Genomic DNA, 17,493 nt, shown 5'->3' with positions numbered 1-17,493 from the left:
ATTATTCAAAAATACCAAAATTTTAAATATTTTGACCAATAGTGGTGTCACTCCCCAGTGCGGCCTGTACCCCCCACACCCCCATAGTGACACCACTGCAATTACCAGGAATCTTTAGTGCATTTGGCTGGGTCCAGCACACTTGGGGTAACTGTAAAAACCTTGTCCAAGATGTTGATCACTGGACGGGCCCTGCAGAGTGGTAGAGAAAAAAAAAAAAGGGAAAAAGAGCAGGCTGCTGGTAACAAAATCAAAACTGGCAGAAAGTAAGACATTTCCTACAACAGAAACCACACTCCATTTGTAAGAAGAGAGAGAGAACCATATTATCAACTCCACTACTACATACAGTGCAGCAACTGTTACCCTGCACATGCCCAATCTTTTCTGATCTCAGAAGCTAAGCAAGGTCAGGCCTGGTTAGTGCTTGGATGGGAGACCGCATGGGAATACTGGGTGCTGTAGGCTTATACCATAGTCTTTCGAGACTGAAGGTTGCCAACCAACCAACCAACCAACCAACTATATACAGTAAATACAGAACCACACAATGTTTGAGTTGGAAGGAGCCTCGGAGATCATCTAATCTGATCCCTTGCTCAGTGCAGGCAAATTGTGGGATTGGAGCCTGCACACCTTCATGAAAATCTGGCCTCTTCATCTCAGGCCATGGTCAAGTCAATTAATGCAACAACCTTGCTGAAGGTGTGTAGGTCTGGTCATTACCTGGATGAGAGAGTCCTAGGGACCTTGCCAGTGGTGTAGCTAAGGCTGGGCAAGGGAAACGGTAGAGGGCCCTGGGCACCATGCCTTAAGGGATGTCAAACTGGGCACTAGGAGCAGTGGTGCACTGCTCTGAGCGGCCAAAAGTTTTTTGGGTCTTTTTTTCCCTAAAAGGCGGGGAAAAGGGCAGAAAAAATTTGTCAACCACTCAGAGCCGCAACTGCTCCAAGGATGCTGTAACCCAGACATTACCTGGAATTTTTTCAAATCAATGGATGGATGGATGGATACATCATTGCATCACCATAATTACTTCCAGGTCAGGCACTTCTGGGGGGGGGGGTGATGTCACAAGTCAATGTCCTGGGTGTCAGAGGGACCAGCTGCGCCACTGGAACGTGAGCATGTAACATGGCATTCCATGGCAGAAAAGTGGGATATAAAATGGATAATCCCAAATTATGGCACTGACAACATGACAGGGGGAGGGTAAGAATTTGGCATATCACTGATTTTGGTAAAGTAGGAATTGTGGTGCAAGGACAAGGAAATTGGTGGAACAGTAGTCAATTAAAGAGAGAGAGAGAGAGATTTTCTGAGGTTCAAATGGGCTTAGATGTGTTTTGCCCTGAGATAAAGACAGTAATGCACACAGCACCTTAAAGTATAATCAAGGTAGATAATTATTTGGCGGGGAGGCTGGGGACAAGGGGGAGGAGTTAAAAGACACCAATGAAATGCTGTATCTTGGCACATGTGCAATGTTCTTCGGCTAACCTTCTCCCGTCTCACCTGAACAAGACAATTTTTTCAGAAAGGGTTCCCACTAGAAGATCAGGGTAAGAGTTGCCATCGACATCCATTCCACCACTGAAGGAGTAACCTAAAGTCTTGATGGTAAAGCCAAGATCTTCACCGCTAATGACCTGCAAAAGTGGAGCATGTGAGAACGGCAAAAGGGGAAATAGTGTTGGGAATGGGGGATTAGCAATCTGTAACAGCAACAACATGGGTCTGTGGTGGAGAGAGGGTGTGGACCATCTCAGACATTGGCCATGAGCCCACACCAATCCAAGGGCCCTCTGGCTAGGCTTATCCCCAGAACCTCCCAGTACCAGAGGTAGCACTCAGTGTGCCATCAGGGGGCAGGTCGAGGGGCACTACGGGGACACAGTGCATCAGAGCTTCTGGGACTGGTGGTGGTGGTTAAGCACGGCTGGGGTGGCAAGCAAGTGAGGCACAGCTGCCACAAATGTCATCAAGTTGCACCTCAAGTGAGATCTTGATCTGAGGCAACAGAGTCACTACAGGAGTGCAGATGGTATGGGTCGCACTGGGTGTCACCCTCAGGATGGGTGGCATCACAATTGGATACGATGAGAGTCCCAGATGTGGAGAAAGGGTGATAAGAGGGAAGAATAAGTTACACTTACCTGCCGGGGCTTATCTGTGAGCCCCTTGTCGCTGCTGTGGTAAATGTATACCTTCCCATAGCCTTCAAATGGAGCCCCAATGGCAATATCTGGGAAGGGGAGAGGGAGAGGGAAACAGGTCACCTGGATTTGCTTCCAACAGAGGAATCTGAAACTATCTGTTACTTCTACAGCATCTGAATCTCTTTCTTTCCTCTAACATTCCTCTATCATTATAAAAAATACTCTACTTTCCCATTGTCGATATTATTCTCTAAACCCCATAATCCTATATCCCTCAATAATAAAAGTTTAAAAAGAGGCCCAGTTCTCTTCTTAGAATAAGGAGGGGAGTAGACTTGCTGCCAAGCCGTTAAAGGAAGTGAGAGGAGGTTATCATGAATGCAGGGCCGGCTCAACCATGAGGCCAACTGAAGCAATCGCCTCAGGCAGTCGATGGGTGGAGGGCAACTATCTCTGTCCACCTATTTATCTCCACTGCTCCTCCTTCTCCTCCCACTCCCTAGATTGGAAAAGGAAGGGGGGGTCTGAGAAGAAGGGGAAATGTTGGGAGGGGGGAGAGGGTGCTGAACATTGGAGAGTGCGAGGAACAGAGTAAGGTAAGGTAAGCACAGCATCCAGTAAGGGGGAAGCATTTGGCATGCTGCCTCAGGTATCAGGAGGTCTTGGGCCGGCCTTGCATGAATGAAACCACTTTGAGTGCTCATTGCTTCTGCTTTTATTCCACAGTAGGCTCCACCTATGTGGCTAGTCTCCAATGGCCACTGAGTCACAAAGCCTATTCAGGCAGATCTTTGGCTTAGCCCTAGGGATTGACTGCTCCACCTCCATCCATTGTAGCTCTCCAGAAAACGTCACTGCTGCTCACCTTGGAAGCCATCTTGGTTGACATCTCCAATGTTGGCCACAGCAAAGCCAAATGAAGAACCTCTGGGGCCTGTCAACACAATGCTGGGGCTTCTATGGAACATTCCATGAAGGTTCATGTACACGTAGACAGCCCCGCCTTTTTCTTCCTTCCGGTTGAAGTAATACGGTGCTCCAACAATCAAATCTTGCCACCTACCAAGGAAAAAAGGAGGTGTGTGACCCTAGCACATTGCCAAAATGAAACACTTAACGCGGAGTGGGGGGGGGGGGGTCCTGATTAATGCAGACAGTCCTCAGGGCTCAAAGAGAATTTTTTGCTCTCTCATTCTTCCATTAACAACAGAACTTGCAGTCGCCCAATGAAATTAATTGGCAGTCAATTCAGGATAGACAACAGAAAATACTTCTGCACACAATACATAACTGATTGATGAAATTCATTGCCACAAGATGTGGTGATCATTAGAGGCTCAGATTCCTTTAAAAGAGGATTAGATAAATACATTGAAGAGTCACTTATCAACAATGATTTAGAATGATGTCCTAATGCTTTGGATTCAGATCAACCTAATTCCTTAAGTAACCCTATTTTTGATAAATTTGACCAATCACCTTGCGCCTACCTAGACTTGAATGCCCTGTTGGGCTAAATGCTACTGATGAACTGCTCTTTTGATTTTATATGGCAAATTGAGAAATCTCCAGATGCCTAGAGCAGGACTTTCAAACATAAGGTCCGCAGGCTGAATGCGACCCGCGGATGCAATTTATCTGTGTCCCCCCATTACAATTAGGCTCTCCCAGCTTGATAACCGGGTTCTCTCATATCTTGAAAATATGCACAAGATTTGCACATGAGTTTCTACGTGTAAACAAAGTGCTTATTTCTGGTCATCATCATAACTTTCTGCTTAATGATGTCACTGCTGGCCCTCAGCAGGTGCCATGAATGCTAACTTCAGCCCTCTATGAAACAAATTTGACACCCCTGGCCTAGAGCGTGGAAAGCAAAAGATTAATCAACTGTTAATTATTAAGTGCCCACTGGGGTCATAGCAGTGATAACATTCTCTCTCTCTCTCTCTCTCTCTCTCTCTCTCTCTCTCTCTCTCTCTCTCAGACATACACATGAGAGAGAGAGAGAGAGAGAGAGAGAGAGAGAGAGAGAGAGAGAGAGAAATCTAGTTCTTTGATCCTAGATCTCTCACTGACTATATGGTGTTCCACATTAATGGAAAAAATTGTTTTTCTCAAGTATATATACTCATCAAATGGGGGGGGGGAGGTGTCAAAATAATGAGATACAAAATGTGTACGCATTTTTGTCCCTTCAAAAACTACAGGTAATTCTCATTTTAAAAAATCCCCAGAAAACTCCTCCCCCAAAGAAGGAAATTAAATTAGGTAGGTAAGAAGCGAGCGGATCGCAGCCCTCCTCTTCCGCTTCTCTGCCAAATAGACTTACCCATCATTGTTGAGATCAGCCAGGGCAACGGAGCTGCCAAAATAGGAACCCACTTGCTCTCCAGAGATCATCAGTTGTTTCTGAAGCTTCCCGCTACTGCTACTGCTGGGCTCAGTGGCCATCAAGATAATGGCCCCAGTGTGATTAAAGCGGGGGGCCCCGGTGATGAAGGTGATGTTTTGGTCACGGAGCACCGCCATGCCTGTGTCTATGGTATATCCTGCAAAAAAGACATATCAGAGGGGAGAAGTAGGTGAGTCACTTTGCCTCTCATTAGCCTTACAAAATCTTCCATTGTCACTGTGCTCTTGTGTGTGTGTTTTTGAGGTTGAGCCTGGCTACAATTAGGCCCTGCTTTGGGGAGCATTCTACCCTTGGTGTGGCATCATGAATCAGATAGCATGGACAATGGCCAAGGATTCACACCTACAAAATGGCCCATCTAGCCAGGTTCGCCTCTGAACCCAACGCACGGTTTAATGTGGGTTGGGGTGTCATAGCCCCCCCTGTGAGGGCTTTGCTCCAGGAATCTGAGTCAAGCTCCAGGTGACTTCTTAAAACAATCCAGGAAGTTTTCACGGGGCCTCGAGGAATTTCCAACAATACATCATGTGAAAAAACACCTTCAGTCAGAGTTGGCAACCCAAGGTTTGGAGGTCCTGCCACCCACCATGTTTTAAGAAAGCAGCTAACTGAGCCTTCACGATGACAGGGTCGTCATTGTGAAACTCATGTGCAATCTCTGTGGATCTCCATATCTGTTTTTGTTTTTAAAACAAAACAAAAAACTTGAAGGTTTTTCAATACAGTACGTCTTCCTTATCCACAGGCTGAGCACCTGCGAATTTCGGTAACCTTGGATGCTGACCCCACTGCTGGAGGACCTCAGTGGACCTCTCAGATGCAACTGCAAGTGCCTTCCAGTCACATCCGGGAGGTGTGACCAGGTGGTGCCCTACAGCTGTGGATTTCATTATCCATAGAATTCGGTATCCACGGGGGTCCTGGAATGGATTCCTGAAGATGCTGAGGGTTTGCTGTACTCCAGAAGAGTTTTCTGTTCTTCTGATGGTTCAGATGGTTAAAGAAAGACCTCTCAACTCTTGTCCTTCTCTGCACTAATTCACATGGTAATCCTATTCAAAGTACCACCAGCAGTAATTGGCAATGGTATCACTGCCATTTCCTTCTAGGTTGGGAGGCCAGATGTGAAGCAACAGACACCAGCAAGAGGCTCAGGGTGGACAGGAGAGCTTTTTCAAGCATGGAAAAGCATTCTTCGGAGCCTCCTATTGCTGTTGGTTGTGTTGCGTTCCTGGTCTCGCTGCTGGGTGGCAGGTGTCCAACGGTCCCACGAGTACCACCAGACACCACCTCAAGTACCACCACTTGTTGAAAAACACCACCTGCACCACTTGTTGAAAAACACTGCTTTAAAGCAAATTTCTTTAAAATGTTAGGTTTTTTTTTAATTGTTGTTATGCAAAGTGCATTCATTGGATGCCAAATGGGATGAAGGTGCTATATCAACAACAAATAATTTCAGTGCTCGGGTCTGCTGGGAGGGGCACCGACCTCAAGTGGCAAGCCTAATGCAGAAAGATGTGGCTGCAGTTACCCAGGTAGCTGTTGCCATTCTTCTCATCGGGATAGGAGTAGTCATCTTGATCCCATGGTGATGCGGCATTTCGACTGATGACATAATCGGTTCCTGTACAGGAAAAGGGTATTGGATGAGAGGAAGAAGCAGAGGCTTGTGGGACTGTAGGGGAGGAAGGCCATTGAGGGGATCAAGGAAGAGGTGAACTGGGAAAAGCTTTGCACATATGCCAAGCACAAGAGGAATTTTATGCAGTTTGTGAGAAAGGGAGGAGTTCTGCGTATAAAATATGGATTGGAAAAACTACAGATCTTTAATTGAAGGTCTATAGGACACACACACAATAAAAGGACACACATTTCAAATTATACAAAATTTCAGGCTTAAAAGATGACATTTTTAATGTCACATTAAAAATTTTTTAGTCTAGACCAGGGGTAGCCAACCTGCAGCTCGCATGCCGTTAGAGTGGCACGCACAAAGTTGACATATATTTTTTGAAAAACATTTAAATAATAATAAAGAAAGCACCACAGTAGTGTATGGTTTGCTTGATTTCTTTACTGCTCCTTACACAGCTTGTCCTCAAGTTTCTAACATTGCAATGGGCACACGCAGGGCAGCCACACCTACTCTGCTTGATTTGCTCTGATTTGGACAACAGGGAGAAAGGTGGGAAAAGAATGATGGACAGGAGAGAAAGCCAATAGGGCAGATGCTAGAGAGCTGCATTCTGTTACCTGGTGGGTCACTCACTCAAGAAAGCATGGGGCAGAGTGTGATAGGCAGAGGGGGCCAAGTGGGGCAGCGCAAAGATGGCAGATGAGATCAGCAAAAATCAGGTGGCTCAGTCAGATGGAGATCCTAGCTTAGAGAATCTTGTCCTCTAAGATCATCTTTGAGGATGAGAAGGAAGGCAGGCAGAGGGGGGCTGGGTTGTACAAAAGGGCAATAGACACACTTTATACAGACTTCTGAATGGACTAAAGGTTCATGCAGGTCACCTTTCTGATTGCATCAGCAGTCATCCAGGTGTCTTTGGAAAACCTCAAATAGGTAATAGCACGCCCGTGTTTCTTGCTCTGTACCTTCCGGCACTTGAAGATATACTGCCCTTGAACATGGAGGCTCTATTTAGCTATTGTGGTAACTGCTAAAACCGATGTCAAGGTGGAGTGGCACATTCAAGATCCTCTACATAAAAAGTGGCACATGGCGTGCGGCGGGTTAGCCACCCCTGGTCTAGACAAACCTTTTGATGAATTTTAAACAAATGAATGTTTAAACACCCACTGTCCAAATTCAATACACATATTCCATTTTTCTAAAAACCCAACAATCTCCAACTTTGGAATTTTTTTAAAAGTCAAATCATGAGGATGGAAATTGGATTTGGGGCGAATTCAGATGAGCAGAATTTAATGGGACAATTCCTACCCCTAACTGAACTGAATTAACATGGGATCACAGGAAAACCTCTTCCCAACACATAAACATATAACAAGAGGTTAAAGCTGGGGGGACGATGACGACATAGTAGGGGATACACAATGTCACAGACCTTGCCAGTGGTAGGCGCCAGGAGCTCCAAAGTAAACATCGTTGGGGGTGAAACCACCACTGATACCCAGCTGGCACATGCCTGTATTCTCAAAGTCGGTGTTGGCATTGCACATCTCATTATGGTAAATCTGCCATGGATCGTCAACATGAAGGCTCAAGTCATTGCCATGGATATAGCACTTCCCCACCATGCGCCTCTGGTCCTCGCTGCCGGCCCACAAGATCCTGGTGTAACGGTGAGCACAAGCCTGGCAAATCAAACCAAGCGAGGTTTTAGCAGCTTGTACTGACTCGAGGGTGGCAAAACCCCCAGCTTCCTGGGAGAACACAACTGGACTTGGAACAAGCCCAGACCCACAATTCCCAATGCCCACTAGGGAAAAGGTAAATGCACTCTGCGTACACTCAGCTCTAGCCATTCAAAAGGTTTCAAGCCTCAGGGCTGCTTGACATGATACACACCAACAAAGGGAAAGTTGTAGTGTGCCCATTGTGTGTACATGTGGTGAACAGGATAACTTTAGAAAGGAAATGTGTTTCTGCGAATGGGTGGTGTACACCTGCACAAGATTCTGAGGCTTCTGGGTTTGTGATTACTATGTATTTATAATCAAATATACTCTCTCTCTCTCCTCCCCTCCCCCCCACCATAACTCTAAGTAAGCCCAAATCTGAGTCTTATCTGCACTTCACTGGGCCCTGTAGGTTAGTTACTCCTTGGTAAACATAAACCTTGTGCTGGACCCCAAAACAAAGCAAAACAAAGTGATACAGGTTGAGCCTACTTATCCTTGGATTTTCTATCTGCGGATCTGGCTCAACATGGGTCCCCTGGGGGGTTTGATGGCAAAGATGAGAAGGTTTGCAGGATTCAGACCCAGAGAGTATAGGAATTTGCGGCGGGGCATCATGTGGTCAGAGTGATGGAGGAGGTGAGCGATTTGGACAGCAGCATGTTGGATAAAGGTGAAAGGATCAAGGTGAGACAAGAGCTGACTATGGGACAGGCTCTGAAGCTTTTCTTGAGCCCCTTTCTCAAACTAAACCCTACACTGGATACTTGCTAACTCCGTGCTTCTATCAAACACACTCTGTACATGTTCAGAACACCACTTTTTAAATATGACACCATATATTCCTGCCCACTGAGAACAGATTCTGAGATTAAGCCCTGGGAACTCCTGCATAAAATTCCTATCCTTCACCGCAACCAGCCTGGAAGGGGGCACAACCAAAGATCATGATCTCCATCCTAGTAGAGGGCAAGAGCAAGAGAAAAAGTGGAGCAGCTGTAGTGGGGAGTTTGTGAGAAAGCTGAACCCACCCAGGAAAGAAACTTTGCAGCTGGCATTTGCCTATTAAGCCAGAGACAATTGGCATGACTGGCACCTGCATTTTGTCCTCCTAGGCGCCGGACTGTCTAGCTTGCCCCACTCACAGTCATTGCTTGAATTTCAGCTATTTCCAATGAAAATGTTTTCAAGCCATTGAAAGGTGCTGATGTGGCAAAAGACCAGAATAGTAAGCTGGAGAGATCTGGGGAGGGGAAGGGACACTGGATGATTGTGCTGAGACGGCTTATGCAGGTAACATGAGTGAACTAATTAGGCACTGTCCCCTTAAGTAAAGCCCAGTGGACAGACTCCCCTCTCCTGCTCCTTGACCTAGGAGAAATCCTGCTGCAGGCCTGTATTAAGAACCCTCCTAAGGAAGAGGCAAGCTGCAGACCTATGGGATCTACCTTGTTATTCACTAGAACCTGAGATCCACTCTTTCTTCCTACCCTTCAAGGTGCAATACAGTGGCCCAGGTGGTCAAACGTCCACTCAGAATTAAGGAACAGAGTACCTCTGGGACTGGTGTCAGCAGACAGGCAGGCTGGGCACTGACCAAGCAGTTCCCTAAGGACCTTCCTGCTGACTCCTGAACTCCCTGGCAGCCAGCAAGGTTCAAGGACAACAACAGTGCAATTGTTCAGCCAAGTGAGTGGTGCTATCCCTGCTCTCTGGCAGCAACTGTTACCCCACACATGCCTGATCTCATCTGATCTCAGAAGCTAAGCAGGGTCAAGCCTGGTTAGTACTTGGATGGGAGACCGCTTGGGAATACCGGGTGCTGTAGGCTTATACCATAGTCTTTCGAGACTGAAGGTTGCCAACCATTTATCCCTGCTCTCTGCTGTCCTCGCCTTCCACAATTAGGCACTGTCAGGGGACGCTGCAACAACACTGGGGCTTCTGAGGAAGCCATTCATAGAGAGCAGAAGAGAGGATGATTGACAGCCCAACCCTACGCATGCCTACTCAGAAGTAAGTCCCATTAGAGTCAATGGGGCTTACTCCAAGGAAAGTGTGGCTACAATTGGGCTGTGAATGACTGGCTCTGGAGTGACCTCCTTGGCTGGCTGCCTGCTCCTTTCTCAGCACCACTGCGATACTGTGGCTGGTGCATACAGAGAGACAGGTGCCTTGACCTGCTTGGCCAGCAGCATCTCTGGCCACTCCTCCTTCAGTGCCCCAGCAGCACCCCTGCACTGGGGGGCAGCAGAGAGAGTGAGACACTATGTGCATGCCTGCATGTGTTGCGCATACACTTTGCTCAGACTCCACCCAGCCTGGCCACTGACACCTTGGTCCCATCCAGGTGTTATGACCGGACTCACCATCACTCTTCCGGAAGTCCCCCTCTGGCTCGCCACTGTCACTCCCAACCACATGTCTTCAATAATATTGTTCCGAGGTTCACCTGAGAGGTATCCAAGAGATTGACAAAGGGAGACATCCAATTAAGGCACTGTTCACCTACCAGCCACACTCCAACCCACCCTCAATCCTTCAGGGGTGAGATTTTCTCAATGCTCCTCACCCACACAAAACGGTGCAAAGGTATCACATTTGCTGGAAGGCAGCCATTGACAAGACTCTTCATTAAAGAAAGAGAAAAGTTGCACGGAAGAAATATGGGATTTGAATTGATCTCGTCTGAAACCAAGATCAGCCCTATGGATGCAGGAGCAGCCCAAGACCCTCTGGCACCAGATGCAGCATATCAATTGCTGCCCCTCCATTACCTGGTGATGTGCCAACCTCTGTTCCTCCCACTTCCTGAACTGGGAAAGGAGGGGAGAGACAGAGCAGAAGATAGTGGAGGAGAGGAGAGTTACAGTTAGAGCTAGAGACACTCTAGCTCACCACTCTCCTCTCCTTCACACTTCCTCTTCCCCTCTGTCCCCCTCTTTATTTTCCAATCCAGGGAGTGGGAGAATGAGGAGCAGAGGAGATTGGGCATATAGTGGTAGGTGCTCCCCCCTCGACAATCTGCTGCCCGTGGCAACTGCCTCAGTTGGCCTCACTGATGGGTCCACTCCATATGGATGCTATGGATGGATGCTGACTCAGGTCTTCCAAATCCAAGGACAGCAATAAGAACAAACGAACAGCCCAACTGGCAGAAGCCAAAGATCTGCCTTGCTCAGCATTTTGTTTCCAAAAGCCCCCAACCAGATACACCCAGGAAGCTCACAAACAGGGCATGATGACCAAGATCATCCCCTCCACAGTATTTAACACTCACAGGTATACTGCTGTTACACATGGAAGTTTTATTTATTTGTCACAGATAACTGCCATAAATGATTAACACTGAAATCCTATATGCACTTCCCCGGGACTAAGCGCCATTGAACACAGTGGGGCTTACTTCAAAGAAAGTCTTATGCATGGCTCCACTCCGTACGCACAGGACCACACTGTAAAGCAGTGGTTTTCAATCTTTTTCATCTCACAGCACACTGACAAGGCACTAAAATTGCCAAGTTTTTAAACAAATGACAAAGCACATCATGATGCCAGTAGGGGGCTCACATCCCCCAATGGCCCTACTAATAAATGACCCTCCCCCAAATTCCTGTGGTACACCTGTGGAGCACTTGTGGTGCTCCACAGCGCAGTGGCTGAAAATGGCTGCTGTAAAGGATGATGGAATTCAAAGCGTATTCAGCAGATATAAAGACCCATAGCCCAAATCTTCCATGAATTGGTCTGATTTTTTTTTTTTCAAATCCCTTTAGCTGTAGTCACATGTTCTGTAGATAAGTATCTTAGTACTTATCGGCTTCACTGAATGACCCACTGAGTATTACCATAGAGAAGGAGAAAATGTAAATAGTTAAATATTCCTCCCCTTTAGTTTCCTTTTTGTACACCAAAGCCCTTAAATGTTTCAGTTTCCCCCCCCCCCCCAAAGAAAACTTTACAAGTCTGAGCATTGTGGTTGTTTCTGTATCTTGTCCAGCTTTACGATGTCCTTTAGGAGATGAGACAACCAGATCTGTATATAGTACTCCTAATGCAGCTGCACTACAGATTTATGTAAAGGCATAACAGTCCTGGCAGTTTTATTTTCAATCCCTTTGCTAACAATCCCTCACATGGAATTTGTTTTATTCTTTTTATGGCTGCCACACACAGAGTTTTTCTTCCAAGACTCCTGGTTAGTCACTGCCAGTTTAGACCCCAATAGTGAATATGCAAAATCAGGATTTGTTGTTGTTGTCCCAGTAAGTATGGTTTCGTTACACTTAAGCCAAGTATGTAGGTTTAAGCCAGTATGTAGGTTTGGCTGCACTTAAGCCAAACCTCATCTGCCATTTTGTTGCCTATTCCACCCGTTTGAGGAGATCAGTCTGGAGCTCTCCACAATCTTCTAAATCTTTTTATGTGGTTCCCAAATTTGGCTACTTTATTGCTCATCTCTGATTCCAAATCATGCACAAACTAGGACCAAGCCCAATTATTAGGACAGACAAGCATGTAATTAGTCTGTGGAACTCCTTGTCACAGGATATGGCGATGGCATCTGGTTTAGAAGCCTTTAAAAAGGGATTGGACAAATTCCTGATGGAAAAGCCCATCATAGGTTACAAGCCGTGGTGGATATGTGCAACCTCCTGATTTTAGAAGCGGGCTACCTGAGAATGCCAGATGCAAGGGAGGGCACCAGGATGCAGGTCTCTTGTTGTTTTGTGTGCTCCCTGAGGCATTTGGTCAGCCACTGTGAGATACAAGAAGCTGGACTAGATGGTCTTTGGTCTGATCCAGCAGGGCTCTTCTTACTTTCTTATGTTCAATTCAGATAATGGAGGGATCCTACTGCTTTCAGAATTTATTCCTGCCATCCATTTCTTTAAAAAAAAAAATCCACCTACTGATCCATGGGGAGACCCACCTGTGGATCCCATGACAGCTGTTTTCTCCTTGCTAGACTTCTTTGAAAGATAAAACTTCCCTTTGAGGGAGCAATGCTGATTTTCCCTCAGCAAGTCTCCTTTTATTTGTTTAATAATTCTAGCTCTAATTATGCTCTCTTCCCATTTTCCTGGGGCAGTAATTAGACTGATGGGTCTTAACTCCATAGATTACTTTCTAAAAATAGGCATTATATTGGCTTCCCTCTGGGGGAAAAACTTGATCTTGATGCATATGAAAGACCAACAATTTCACATGTGAGTAATTTAAGAACTCTCAGGGAAATGCCAGTCAGCTCTGAGAATTTGTTAATTTTTTAATTTGTCAGTCACCTCTAAAACCCCACTTGAATTTGTTCCACCTGAAAACAATGATTTGGGTGTAAGGATTTTCTGCATTGAAAATCTGATGCAATTCATTCATTTCATTGCAGGGGATTCCCCAGTTGCCTTCAGTAACCCAATCAACCGTTCTTTTATCTTATTTTGTTATTAATATTAGTGCTAAAATGTGTAGGACAAAGCATTTTTCTTTGAAGGGTCCAGAAACACAAGCAACAGCCCACCCCCCCCCCCCCCCAAAAAAAAAACTCAATTTGGCTGGTCTTTCTTTGTGACTACAACTGTGTCAAAGGCCAGAATAATGCACCTGGGCAGCTTCCCTACATCCACATCTTGAGCCTGCTGGGGATCTACACTCACCACTTTCTGTAAAATGTACAACCTCGCTAAACGAAAGCTGTTCCTGTTTTCATCATAAGCCTACTGACAAGTTGGCACTTTTGGCAATGTCTGAAGCCAAAAGCCTGCATGATGTATGGTGTGTGTGTGAGAGAGGGGGGGGGGCAGACAGAAGAATGAACATCTGCCTGAACTGAGGTTATTTATGCGGGCAAGTGGTAGAGGAAAGGAAGGGGTGGTGGGAAGAGAAGAGCTCACCCAACTGCAAAAAAACCCACACTGGTTCCTGTCGGCACGTCTGGCTGTGCATACCCTTACAGAATGATCACTATGCTACATTATAGATCTAGTGCCTGTACTTATGAATTTTTGATGCATGCGTCATGCTGTAAACTAACAGATCACAGATGTGCTGTCATCTTAAACTTAGAAACCACCTCCCCAGTTTTGATGAAGTTTTGAGCCTTGCCTTAGATCAGTAGTTCCCAAAGTCTGGGTCGGGACCCACTGGTGAGTCACAACCTGGTTTTTGGTGGGTCCCATAGCAGCTGAGCAGAGCAGTGGCATAGCTAATGCCCGCGTAGCCTGGTGCCAAACTCAAATGTTGCCCCGGAAGTGATGTCACAACTGGAAGTGACACCATGTCTCGGCTTTTTCAAAAGTGAAAAGGCATCTATCTGCTATCTGGGGTCAAAAAAAAGATTTGTAGCCCCCCCTCCAGACAAAATCAAATTAATTAAGTAAATAAATAAAAAGTGTGCCCCTGATAGGTTTGAGACACTGTATTGGGGTGAAGAGGGATGGTTATTCTTCTCTTGCTACATATAAAAGGGGCACCTTTTGAACAACAATCAGTCTCATGGGTCAGTTTTGAGTTAAGAAAATTCACTTTTTGTTCTATAAGGCAATTGTTTTTTTTCATTTTCTGGTTAATTAGCCATAACTTTTGATAGAATACAGATATTCCAATGGGGTGTGTTTCATTGCATACTACATTAAATTGCCTTTCCAGTGATATATAACATGATGGTATTAATCATATATACCAAGATTTTCACAATGTTGGTCACTAGTATCAAGTTCAGCTTGTTGCCCCCCTAAAGCTTGATGCCCGGTGCAACTGCTACCCCCGGCACCCCCTTAGCTCGCCACTGGAGCAGAGCCTCCAATGAAAACACAGGTGATGGAAGGATCAGAAAACTAACCTCGAGATTTTTCAGAAATCAGAATTGCCCTGCAAGGAGCTCCTACAGTTTGCAACCACGTGTAAATATAGGGAGATAAATGTTGGAACATCTTTTTTTTCATTATTATGTGTAAATAAGTTAAATATTATTTCTTTCTTGATTTTTTTTAAAGCCTTGTAAACCTATGTGGGACCCAATAGAATGTCTTTTTAAAAAGTGAGTCCCAAAGCTACAAAGGTTGGGAACCACTGTCTCAGAAGGGTCTGTGCCCGCTCACGTACTTTTCACACTGATGTCCACCCGTTCACAGTCATCTGTGGCAGCAGTCAGCGGGCAAGCGTACATGGCGCCCATCTGTGTGGCATTCTCTGTCCCTACACCCACATCACGGGGAGCTCCGGTAAGCAGCCTGATGGTGAAAAAAGAAGTTAGATTAAAGAGGTGGAACAGATATTTTTTTTTTTAACACTGTAAGCTTATGGCATCTTTTCCTTCGCAATCCCCAACACCCCTTTTTCCAGGATCACAAAGTGACTTCGTAGAGATGGCATGTTTTTCATGGATCCTGGGTTGCTTTCAGTATCAGTGGCAACGCACATGCTTTGCAAGGAGAAATCACCAGGTTCAGTTCCCAGCATCTCCAGATGGGGCTGGGAAATATCCCTGCCTTAAAACTCATTGAGCCTCTGCCCATCAATACAGATAATTCTCAGCTGGATGGACCAGTGATCTGACTTTGAAGAAGGCAGGCCCTTTTGTTCAACCAGAGCAACTGGTTTTCCAAGCCAAGACTCCACTATGAAATATGTGATAAAATAGAGTGCTTTTTAAGCATGTGCAGAGTGCCATTCCCTCACCACTAAGTACACCCAACCATCCCTTACATGCCGAGTAGTGGGCATCCAGTTGAGATGCTTCCAGGCAGATCTGACCCTCAGAACGTCTCCTCTAAATATTCAGATTCCCTGTTACCTGCATTAGAAGTAGTGTACCTTGTCTGGTCTTGCTCTTGGCATTGACTTCTAAAACATTTTTAATCCTACCACATCTCTGCTAGAGTTCTAGGTGGCTCTTAAGAAGAGCAAAAAGAAATCACAACCATCGAATTAAAAAAAATGACAATAAACCATGGTTTGTCACAACCCCAAACAACAATTAAGCTTCTTTATTAGCATTTCGAAGGTTGATGTCTTGATCGAGCTTCTGCTGAAGTCACCTGGGCACCTAATGCTCTGCTTATAAAGTGGCAGGGTTTTGGTGCTCGCTGACCCACCATACTTCTGAGTTCAGGAACACTTATAAGTATTTATTATCAATATTTGTACCCGGCAGAGATCATCAGGATTATTTAATTGCCTGTCCCCCGTCCCCCCCGCAACATTGCAGTTGAGCAGGCTCTAATTGGAGGACTGCTCTCTGGGCTGGTCCTACTGTGAAAAGCAGGCCACTCTAGACTAAAATAGTGCATGCATTTTCAGGGACAACATGGCAGCTGACCCAGCACCTTCCCCATGGAGGGTCTGCAGGGGGAGGGAGGAAGGAAGAAAGGAGAAATGGCGCCATGCTGTTTTTCGTCCTCCTGTTTTCTCCTTTTTTAATTGGAAAAGAGATTTGAAAGAAGAAGGAATGTGCATGCATTTTATAGGAAAAAAGGGGAAAGGGAAAAGAGACACACACTCCTTTGGTGCTGTACTTCCGGCAACAAAATGTCATCAGTTAGCACTGAATGCTCATGTCCCCAGCACAGAAAAGTCCTCACTAATGAAAGTCAGCATGTAAAGCCCCCTTCTCAGCATGCACGCACATTCATACGCAATTGGTATTGTCTTCCCTAAGTGGCATTTCAGCGTTGAAGGCACCATCTCTATTGCACAGACCCCAAATTTGATACCAGTTCATAAATGAAATCACAGCGGTATCAACTACCCGGGGTCGAAGAGCTGTTTCGCTATGTGACTTCTTTCGTTCCAGCAAAATGTCACGTCCATCTTGGTCGAGAAGCAGCTGGGAACTGAATTTCTGCTTGTCTTCTAAAAACACACAGCTGTATTTTTTCAGCACCGTGTGTTTAAGGCGCCTCTAAGGTTCCGACAGGAACAAGCAAAAGCACGCCAAGGGAACATTTCACAGTGACAGGTGGCATGGTGGAAGGAAACCTTAAGAACAAAAGTTCTGTGTGTGTGTGTGTGTGTGTTGCATCCAGCTGAGATGACTAGGGGGAGGAGAAGTCTAAATTGTGAATGGCATCAGCAACTATAAAATTACAGCTATTTCTAATTTCTGTTGGCATTTCCTGAGTGCATTCATCTTCATGATAATCCCACCGAGGTAGGTCACTTATGCCTATTTTACAGATAGAAGGACTGAGGCTGACAGCAGCTTGGTCAAAGTTACCTAGTAACTAAGGGATAAGCTACAGGGGATGTAGGAGGCCTGCCTTCTGATCTTCCATCTCTTTTAATTATTTTTAAACTGAGCCATGGAGCAGAGATTGGGACTGTGGTGCTAGAGCAGCAATTCTCAACCTTTTTCATCTCACTGAACACTGAAAGGTGCTAAAATTGTCAAGGCACACCATCAGTTTTCAGACAGCTGCACTGCCAGCAGGGACTCACATCACCAAGTGGCCTTACTCATAAATGACCTTCCCCCAAACTCCAGTGGCACACCTGCAGACCATCCTTGGCACACCAGTGTGCCACAGCACAGTGGTTGAAAATGACTGT

General features: G+C 45.8%; 1 protein-coding gene and 1 pseudogene across 1 annotated transcript in view; one reads left to right on the top strand and one right to left on the bottom strand.

Annotated features, from left to right (window-relative positions):
• ITGA3 (integrin subunit alpha 3) overlaps window positions 1–17,493 on the bottom strand; it is an 82,389-nt gene that overhangs the window by 24,500 nt on the left and 40,396 nt on the right. The window contains exons 2-10 of the mRNA XM_066628847.1: window positions 15,049–15,176; window positions 10,317–10,399; window positions 7,653–7,902; window positions 6,110–6,202; window positions 4,492–4,711; window positions 3,025–3,218; window positions 2,157–2,245; window positions 1,516–1,649; window positions 106–192 (exon numbers count right to left, since the gene is read on the bottom strand). Coding sequence (XP_066484944.1) covers window positions 106–192; window positions 1,516–1,649; window positions 2,157–2,245; window positions 3,025–3,218; window positions 4,492–4,711; window positions 6,110–6,202; window positions 7,653–7,902; window positions 10,317–10,399; window positions 15,049–15,176 — 1,278 coding nt within the window. The remainder of the gene's footprint in view (window positions 1–105; window positions 193–1,515; window positions 1,650–2,156; window positions 2,246–3,024; window positions 3,219–4,491; window positions 4,712–6,109; window positions 6,203–7,652; window positions 7,903–10,316; window positions 10,400–15,048; window positions 15,177–17,493) is intronic.
• LOC136654859 (5S ribosomal RNA) lies at window positions 9,659–9,778 on the top strand (annotated as a pseudogene).

Source organism: Tiliqua scincoides, chromosome 5 (assembly GCF_035046505.1).
Source record: "Tiliqua scincoides isolate rTilSci1 chromosome 5, rTilSci1.hap2, whole genome shotgun sequence".
NCBI classification, from domain to species: Eukaryota; Metazoa; Chordata; class Lepidosauria; order Squamata; family Scincidae; genus Tiliqua; species Tiliqua scincoides.
Note: the sequence above shows the minus strand (reverse complement) of the source record. Positions and strands in the feature narration are given on the sequence as shown.